A 10,286-nucleotide genomic window follows, 5' to 3' on the forward strand; every position below is an offset into this window, starting at 1 on the left:
AAATCAGCAAGTAAATGCAATTTTTATGAATATCCCGACCCCAGCGCCACCTANGGTAGTTTAGTGACATTCAATATACGGAAAACTCTATGAAATTGTGAAATCATGACGTCTCAGCTTTCTTCATTTTTCGGCAACAACAACAAAAAATGTAAAAAATTTTTAAATCAAAGAATCTTCCACACAGAAGGTCCAAAAATGTGCTTTTTACAGAATTGGAATCGGGCCAAGCGTTTGGTGAGTCATCGCCGTCATACGGAAAACATTTCATTTTTATATATATAGACTAGCCAATGCCAGCTTGCTTCGCGGCGCCTAATAACTTTTGCGTGGGTCAATCCAAAAATAGCCTTTAAAAGGAAAAACGGTCTGTAATGTAAAAAAGTTGAAATGACTACAGAGCAGAATCCTTCTCACACATGGGCCAACAATAGTAGCGCTGTGATGCTATATGGAATACTAATCGCTTTCGATCTTATGAGCATTACCGATGTCCTTATTTCCAACTGTGTAATCTCTGCCAAGCGTGCAAAATCTTCTATGATCTTGCAACTACAACATTGGCCCGATGCGTAAGCCAATTAAAATGCTTATAAGGAAACTGAAGAGGACAGATGAGCGTTTTCTGTTATAAGAGTGCCAAGAATCCTCTCTGCCCTACAGGATGAAAAGTTTTCCCGTATATTGGCTAAATGAGTCGTTTGACCTCATGAATATCGTTCAAATGAAGTCATTGATATACCAACCGTGTTCCTTTTACAATTCGTCTTAATATTTATGAATTGGTTTTTTGAGTCTTACCGCCGCAATGACGGCCGCCCGAGCAATTTCGTTTATCAGAAGTAAATAAAAGATCGCATCAATGGTGTATGAGGGCGTCAGACAAAGGTGCGCTTACACAATTTCATTTAGCCAACTGAAAAGTAAATTCGTTTAAAATAAACATAGGACCAAACACAAAATTGTGCAAAATTTAGTAAAAACTCTTCAAAATTCTTACAAAATTGTTACCCTCTCCCAAAAATAAAAAAAGAAGCAATCGCTCAATGCGATTTAGAAATCTAGGAGAAAATAGTTCCTAGTAGAATGATGATTGCCTATCTGTGTATATGTATATAGATGCAACCATTCTAATAACTACCACTTTTAGCCGCAACTTGCTGTCTCCATTAGCGATTGTTCATCTGCTGCGATAGATCTCCGGCGCAAGGTGAACTGGTAAATAGTTAGTTTCACAGCTTGTTTTCACTTTAAATTTTGATGAAGTTATGTTTTTCTATAATATATCGATACCTGAGGGAAGTTGACCTATCTCGGCAGCCAGTTCGAAAACCGCTTATCTCAGAAAACTTTTCAAGAACGCACTATTTCAGAATTTGATTGAAAAACCCCAAATCTCAGAATTTGGTTGAAGAACGCCCTATCTCAGCTGCCAATTCAAAAACGCCCTATCTCAGTACACTTTCAATGTATTTTCAGCCTCGATAAGGCGTTTTTGAACCGAATTCTGAAATAGTACGTTCTTCAACCAAATTCTGAGATTAGGTGTTTTTCAATCAAATTCTGAATAGAGCGTTATTCAATTAAATTCTGGAGTAGGGCGTTCTTGAAAAGTTTTTTGAGATAGGGCGTTTTCGAACTGGCTGCCGAAATAGGTCCTCTCAGGTGACAATGTATACTCAAAACAACGTGGAGTAAGCCATTTTTGCGAATACAGTAATTTTTTTCATGTGTCGTAAGCACTTTTTGAAATGAACTCTTTTGCGATGACAAGTACCAAAATTTTTCTGCGATGAGCATTTCGCTTGCGATAAAACTGATGGATCTCTGCAATGGTTGTACGCTAATGGAGACAGCAACTAGCTGTGTTAAATTTCAGGACGTTAGCTTAAGCAGTTTCAGGGAAAATCGTTAAGAAAAGTTCAGATTTTATGGGAGGTACCATGCCAATGTGTTTACTGATAACATATGTAGCCATGTTAAATTTCAGGCCGCTAACATAAGCGGTTCCAGAGATAAGCGATATGAAAAGTTCAGGTTGCAAGGAAGGTGCCAAGCCCCCTTCTCCCTTACCTACCACTTTTCGATACGATATTGATAACATAAGTAGCTGTGTCAAATTTCAGGACGTTAGCTTAAGCAGTTCCAGGGAAAAGCATTAAGAAAAGTTCAGTTTGTATGGGAGGTACCACGCCCCCTTTTCCAATACCTGCCACCTTTCGCTGAAAATACGAAATTGATAACATATGTGGCTGTTTAAAATTTAGGATGTTAGCATAAGGCGGGTCCAGAGATTGGCGATACGAGAAGTTACATTTGTACGGGAGGTGCCGCGCCCCCTTTTCCAATATCTGCCACTTTTCACCATAAGTACGCTACTGATAACGTATGTAGCCAAGTTTCAGTTCCCAAGCGTAGTTGGTTTAAGAGATATATTGGTGCCCTCAAACAAGATGTTTCGACATATTATTGTGACGTATATACATGTGTAGATATCCATCATTCTCCCACTGTATAAGAACATGAGGAATATTCTGACAATAGCGCCTCCAACCATGTAATTTTTTAGTTCAAATATTCCTTTTCAATTGGCTAACAAATTTTCCAAATATTAGCCAAATCTGCAACTAAGTACAGTTTGTATATATATCCTGAGCCCAGCGCCACCTAGCGATTAAATTTATAGTGGGAATATCTTCCTGCAAGGTGCTGTGATCTATATATAATTGCTCAGTCACACGACTTAGTTGGGCGATCTGGTGTAGCTACAGAAATGAGTTGAGTGCAAGCTCCATAGGTTATCCAAAAATTGTCAGATTTCAAATCGGTGTAGTAGGTGCTAAAATATAAGCATTTAAACATTTTCTTGACTCACTCTCAACGTATCTATATATAATTGCTCAGTCATACGACTTAGTTAGAGCGATCTGGAGTAGCTACAGAATTGAGTTGTATATCAAATTAAATTGCAAGCTCCATAGGTTATCCAAAAATTTTCAGATTTTAAATCGGTGATGTAGGCGTATCTATATATAATTGCTCAGTCATACGACTTCGTTGGGGCGATCTGGAGTAGCTACAGAATTGAGTTGTATATCAAATTAAAGTGCAAGCTCCATAGGTTATCCAAGAATTGTCAGATTTCAAATCGGTGCAGCATGTGCTAAAATATAAGCGTTTAAACATTTTCTTGACTCACTCTCAACGTATCTATATATAATTGCTCAGTCATACGACTTAGTTAGAGCAATCTGGAGTAGCTACAGAATTGAGTTGTATATGAAATTAAAGTGCAAGCTCCATAGGTTATCCAAAAATTATCGGATTTCAAATCGGTGAAGTAGGTGTAAAAATATCAACGTTTAAACATTTTCTTGACTCACTCTCAACGTATCTATATATAATTGCTCAGTCATACGACTTAGTTAGGGCGATCTGGAGTAGCTACAGAATTGAGTTGTATATGAAATTAAAGTGCAAGTTCCATAGGTTATACAAAAATTGTCAGAATTCAAATCGGTGAAGTAGGTGCTAAAAATAAGCGTTTAAACATTTTCTTGACTCACTCTCAACGTATCTATATATAATTGCTCAGTCATACGACCTAGTTAGGGCGATCTGGAGTAGCTACAGAATTGAGTTGTATATCAAATTAAAGTGCAAGCTCCATAGATTATCAAAAAATTGTCAGATCTCAACTCCTTAAAAATTACTGTTTTCTCACGGGCCGCTGTACGAAGCTATGAGTAGAGTAAGGCCCTTTAATAACTTAAAAATTATCTTGGGTTATCAGGTCTCTAGCACTACAAGTATAATTGTTGACTTTCGCGAAGTTCTTTAAATAAATTTTGTGCTAAATACTGAGGTATATTCATGAACATCACGTTTTAGTTTTTACTTAAGTTTAAATAATTAGTATCTGCAAGTATTTCTTTAATGAATTCTCCCGAATCTCGGGGGGTAATTACTAGTATGTTCCAAATATGAATCGAATCGGTCTAGCCGTTTAGTAGTTTAATGACATACAATATAAGAAAAACTCAATGAAATTGTGAAATCGCGACCGCTCAGCTTTTTTAATTCTGTGGCAACAACAAGAAAATGTGTTGAATTTAATTAATCGAAAAACCTTTCACACAGAAGGTCAAAAAAAGTGCTTTTTACAGAATTGAAATCGGTTGAGCCGTTTGGTCAAGCATCGCGGTCATACGCTTCGCGGCGCCTGATAAGAACTTTTGCGTTAGCCAAAATAGCGTTGAAACGCAAAAACGGTTTGCAAAGTAAAATTGGCACCTCTTCAATTGAAACCTCTTCGCGACACTGTTTTTGGTCGAGCAAATGCGGCGCCCATCTTGGACACAGCTTTCTCATATCCAAATCTTCAGATAGTATGCGATGTACCGTACTTTTTGAAATGCCTACTATATCTGCTAGCTCGCACACTTTCAGTCGACGATCATCCATTACCGCTTTCTGGATTTTCTTCACCATTTCTGGAGTCGTTACCTCATTTGGTTGACCCCTGCGATGCTCTTCTTGGCAGCTCGTACGGCCTCGTTTAAACTCTGCTACCCAATATTTTATTGTTGTAAACGAAGGGGCAGACCCGCCCAAAGTAGAATCTATTTCAGCTTTTATATTGGATGGGCTGAGGCCTTTCAAATAAAAGTATTGTATCACATAACGATGACCAATTTTCTCCATTTTCCCAAATTAACTGAATACGTTCACTACTACTACTACTGCCAAGCGTCTTCAAACTTGAAACATATGCTTTATAGATTGTGTACTTTTTAACACAGTGATATTTTTCAAACGACTACCGCCATCTCTAGGTTAGGCCGGGTACATTTGGGACCACTCCCGTATATAGATAGATATAGATATAGATATAGATATAGATATAGATATAGATATAGATATAGATATAGATATAGATATAGATATAGATATAGATATAGATATAGATTCCGGATTCCCTTCAACTTGACTTCATCACTTGATTTCAGCTTACTGCGAATATTTTTCAGGACATCTGCGTAGCTGTTCCCTTCTGCTGGCTTAATCACTACGGCGTCTGAGAGTTTTTTAGACTAAGTAGGGCCTTTTCGCTTCTCGTTTGCCTTTTTTTCCGGAGATTTTGGTTTGCCTGGCGTGTTTTCTTTCCCGTCCGGTTTCTTCGCCTTTAACTTCTTGTTCGTCACTTGTTTCCACTCCCCGTCCTTTTCTTTTCGCGTTTTCTGAGTTGGCTGCTGTTCTGGTGGGCTTGCCGCCCGTCTTTTTAGAGGTGTCGTGGTGTCTGTCAGGTTAGCCTGGGCAGCACTTCAGATCTCTTTTTCTTTCATCTTCCAGTTTCTGCGGTAGCTTCGGATGATATCGAACATTTCTTCTAGTTGTGCAGCTCCATTCTTGACCTCGAGGCTGACATTCCTTTGTTTCGCTATAGCTTGCTTAATTTTTTGAACGATGCTTTTGCATTTTTTCAAGGACTCCTCTTCTGCGAGTCTAATCTTGATAATAAAGTCCTGTCTCGGAGAGATAGGTCCTGGCGTTGTCGGGTGTACAGCTGGCGAAGTGTTTTTCTCCTGTCTTGAATTTTTGATGCCTTCTATCTCTGGGCGTGTTAAGTCGACCAGATCTGTTGCTTCTGGGGCACGATCAGCGTTCTTAACTGCTTTCGCTTGTTTTGCCTGCAGCGTTGGTGTGCTCTGCAGGATTGGCGAGCGCAAAGTCCTGCTGCTTCTGCGGAATATGCCTACATTCTCTTCTTGGATAAGAGCGCTGTGTGCTTCTTGTTGTTCTTTTTGTTGGTTTGGTTTTGGTGTGTTCATTTGTGCTTTTGGGTCTCCGCTTCAAGCCGCTATCTCCACACGAAACACAGTCGCCTTTGAATGTCCCCGAAGTTCCCTCCTCAAAAGAGCAGACCATCGCGAGGGTTGTCACAATTCCTTATGGGACGTTGTGTTCAGAGCCAAGGACAGCGCAAAACCAGGAGTGAATCTCAACTGGACCTGTGCGGCCGTGTCTCGAACGTACTTGAAGACCTGCCACGGTTTTAACGAGACGGAGGCAATTGCAGCATTAGCCTCCCAGCCATTTCAGAGAGGTGTCAATCTCGCTTACTAAAGTGATAGAATACTGCTTTCACCAGCCCATGAGTCGTAAATTCAAAATTGTTTTTCCAGTATACCGTAATCAAGATCTTACTGGTCTCGATATTGATGGGCGTTGGCCCAGAGTTATCTTTTTATCTAACTAATTTTGTTGATCCCTCGTTGCACTGTTGCCTCCCTCTCTGGGGTAGGTACTCCCTCGAAGTAGTCCCTGATAGGGTCTGGGAACGCCTACTTAAAGGGCGGCGAGTACTCGCCCTGGCACTGGAGTTCCCTTGGGTGCGTAGGGCCTTTTCAGCCAAACCCTCCACTCTAGCCGCTCTTGGTCGGGGTGCTGCTTATTGGTTATTAGCGGCTAGCCTAACAAGTTAGGTCGTCCACAGCCCGCCACGCTGTGGCCCCGGGTGGCCTGAGCTCAGCCAATATTAGCGGCTCGGTTTTCTCTGCTGCAAGTTTAAGACCGTGTGAGTCGAGCCATGTCTGGTTTAATTTGCGACGGGCGTCTTCGGTGTCTCTTGCGGGGATCATTGCGGCAATGTCATCAGCGTAGCCTACTAAATATGTGTCATCTGGCATCTCGAGGTTTAATATTCCGTCGTAGCTGACGTTCCGATGTGATCGTCATTTGCCGGGGTCCATCGGTGGTATGGTACAGTAACTCCCGGCCTTCTAGGTAGCTTCTGACCATGAGTCTAAGGTACGTGGGTATGTTGTAGACTTCTTCTAGTGCGTGTATCATATTTTCCCATTTTGCGGTGTTGAAGGCGTTGCGAACGTCTAAGGTTGCAAGCAGGACTAGCTTTTTATGTTGGTATGCGGCTTCTACTGATGTTGTTACGTGTTTTATAGCTCCAATTGTTGATCTACCGGGCCTGAATCCGTACTGCCTTGAGGAAAGTCCGCCACCGCTAGCGATAGCCGCTTCTATTCTAGGTTTTAGCAGCCTTTCTAAGAGTTTTCCAGCTGAGTCCAGCATACAGAGGGGTCGATACGCTGATGGTGAGTCGATGTTTCCCTTTCCTTTGGTGATTAGGACGAGCTGCTGCCTCTTCGATTGCAGCGCTTCTACGCCTGGCCCTGCTGTAAGTACGCCTCAGGTGGAGGCACGTTCGTCTTAGTTCAGCTATGTTTTCCGTACACCAATATGCAGGTGTTTTGTGTCGATTGCTTCCAATTGTCGGCATCGCTTTGGTACAGGCTCTGGAGATCATTTTCATTGTAGTCTCTACTATTTCCATTGCGTTATTGTGAGAGGATTCTTCTGAGCCATGCGCATTTATTTCAGATAGTAGCGCTTCACTATTTAATTTCGAGACATTCCATTTGCGAGTGCTACATTGCATCTTCTTTCGTAAACCATCGTTTTTGGAGTCTATTATAAAAGAGATGTATTGGTGATCGCTACCAGTGTAATCTTTCAATACTTTCCATTCCTTTATGGTGCCTGCTATGCCTCCTGATGCTAGTGTGATGTCTGGCGTGGTTTCCTCGCATCCTGGCCTTCGGAAGGTTGTTGCTGCGCCAGTATTTAGCACTATAAATCCGAGTCGGGCTGAAATTTCTAGCACGCGTTTGCCTCTGGAGTCCGTGATTGGCATCCCCCACTCCGTGGCTCTTGAGTTTAGGTCTCCTGCCATCAGAAAGGGTCCTTCCAAGTTCATGGCCGTATCTTTGGTATCGTCGAGTTTATCTTGGAAGTCTTGTATGCTATCGTTTGGTGTCAGGTAGCAGCTTATTATTTTTATATGGTTGTATCTGGCCCAGGCGAAGCCGTTTCCATGTCGTTTTTCAGAGATGTGTATGCTGCTTCCGGGGGGAGCCCATATAGCAGCGGTGCCACTGCTGTCTTCTATCCAGATCCCGTTTTCTTTTTTCTTATACTGTTCGCTTATGATTACAAGGTCATATCGCCGCTCAGTGATCATCTGTGTCAGTAGCGCGTCAGCCGTTTTACTTCTGTGCATGTTGGCTTGCAGGACATTCATTTCTTGCACCAGTTTCTATATACTGAGCATCTTATGGAGCTCGGGATGTGATCCAGCTCAGTGTATTTGGCTTCCGAGCACAAGCAGCATTTTGGTGGCTTATTACACTCTTTTAGCTTATGACCTGGTTGACCGCATTTTATACAGAGGCCTTGCCCTCTTCTGTCTGGGCCTTTGCAGCCCCCGATTAGATGGCCAGGGCCAAAACATCGAAAGCACCTCTTGCAGTTTTCTTTGAGTCGCACTCTACAGTTAATACAGCCGATTTTGATCCTTGCTTGCTTTATTATTATATCAGCTTTTTCTTCATCGAGCTTGACGAAGGCCCTCACCTGTTCTCTACTGTTGGGAGCGGAGATGTTGATCTTCATAGCTTTGTCGTATCCTTGCAGCATACCCCTTACTGAGTCTTCGACTTCCTCTTTTGTCGTTAAGAAATCGAGGTCTCTTATTTCGACTGTGGCCCTTGGTTTAAGGTCTGGTACAGTAGCGGTCTCTCGTAGGTAGCACTTTAATACCTCGCAGAAGCTTGGATTCGCCGATTGCCCCTTCTCTAGCTCCAGTAGTACTGCTCCAGCCCTTGTTTTCCGGATTCCCTTCAACTTGACTTCATCACTTGATTTCAGCTTACTGCGAATATTTTTCAGGACATCTGCGTAGCTGTTCCCTTCTGCTGGCTTAATCACTACGGCGTCTGAGAGTTTTTTAGACTAAGTAGGGCCTTTTCGCTTCTCGTTTGCCTTTTTTTCCGGAGATTTTGGTTTGCCTGGCGTGTTTTCTTTCCCGTCCGGTTTCTTCGCCTTTAACTTCTTGTTCGTCACTTGTTTCCACTCCCCGTCCTTTTCTTTTCGCGTTTTCTGAGTTGGCTGCTGTTCTGGTGGGCTTGCCGCCCGTCTTTTTAGAGGTGTCGTGGTGTCTGTCAGGTTAGCCTGGGCAGCACTTCAGATCTCTTTTTCTTTCATCTTCCAGTTTCTGCGGTAGCTTCGGATGATATCGAACATTTCTTCTAGTTGTGCAGCTCCATTCTTGACCTCGAGGCTGACATTCCTTTGTTTCGCTATAGCTTGCTTAATTTTTTGAACGATGCTTTTGCATTTTTTCAAGGACTCCTCTTCTGCGAGTCTAATCTTGATAATAAAGTCCTGTCTCGGAGAGATAGGTCCTGGCGTTGTCGGGTGTACAGCTGGCGAAGTGTTTTTCTCCTGTCTTGAATTTTTGATGCCTTCTATCTCTGGGCGTGTTAAGTCGACCAGATCTGTTGCTTCTGGGGCACGATCAGCGTTCTTAACTGCTTTCGCTTGTTTTGCCTGCAGCGTTGGTGTGCTCTGCAGGATTGGCGAGCGCAAAGTCCTGCTGCTTCTGCGGAATATGCCTACATTCTCTTCTTGGATAAGAGCGCTGTGTGCTTCTTGTTGTTCTTTTTGTTGGTTTGGTTTTGGTGTGTTCATTTGTGCTTTTGGGTCTCCGCTTCAAGCCGCTATCTCCACACGAAACACAGTCGCCTTTGAATGTCCCCGAAGTTCCCTCCTCAAAAGAGCAGACCATCGCGAGGGTTGTCACAATTCCTTATGGGACGTTGTGTTCAGAGCCAAGGACAGCGCAAAACCAGGAGTGAATCTCAACTGGACCTGTGCGGCCGTGTCTCGAACGTACTTGAAGACCTGCCACGGTTTTAACGAGACGGAGGCAATTGCAGCATTAGCCTCCCAGCCATTTCAGGAGGTGTCAATCTCGCTTACTAAAGTGATAGAATACTGCTTTCACCAGCCCATGAGTCGTAAATTCAAAATTGTTTTTCCAGTATACCGTAATCAAGATCTTACTGGTCTCGATATTGATGGGCGTTGGCCCAGAGTTATCTTTTTATCTAACTAATTTTGTTGATCCCTCGTTGCACTGTTGCCTCCCTCTCTGGGGTAGGTACTCCCTCGAAGTAGTCCCTGATAGGGTCTGGGAACGCCTACTTAAAGGGCGGCGAGTACTCGCCCTGGCACTGGAGTTCCCTTGGGTGCGTAGGGCCTTTTCAGCCAAACCCTCCACTCTAGCCGCTCTTGGTCGGGGGCTGCTTATTGGTTATTAGCGGCTAGCCTAACAAGTTAGGTCGTCCACAGCCCGCCACGCTGTGGCCCCGGGTGGCCTGAGCTCAGCCAATATTAGCGGATATAGATATAGATATAGATATAGATAT

General features: G+C 42.9%; 1 protein-coding gene across 1 annotated transcript; it reads right to left on the minus strand.

Moving 5' to 3' along the window:
- Positions 1 to 4,191: 4,191 nt before the first annotated feature.
- Positions 4,192 to 4,704, minus strand: LOC108369681 (histone-lysine N-methyltransferase SETMAR-like). Its single transcript, XM_017624845.1, has one exon. It carries the CDS (start codon positions 4,702 to 4,704, stop codon positions 4,192 to 4,194), a length of 513 nt encoding a protein of 170 aa, XP_017480334.1.
- Between the last annotated feature and the right edge of the window lie 5,582 nt (positions 4,705 to 10,286).

The sequence above is a fragment of the Rhagoletis zephyria genome, unplaced genomic scaffold, assembly GCF_001687245.7.
Source record: "Rhagoletis zephyria isolate East Lansing unplaced genomic scaffold, Rhagoletis_zephyria_1.1 Rzeph_scaffold_03797, whole genome shotgun sequence".
NCBI classification, from domain to species: Eukaryota; Metazoa; Arthropoda; class Insecta; order Diptera; family Tephritidae; genus Rhagoletis; species Rhagoletis zephyria.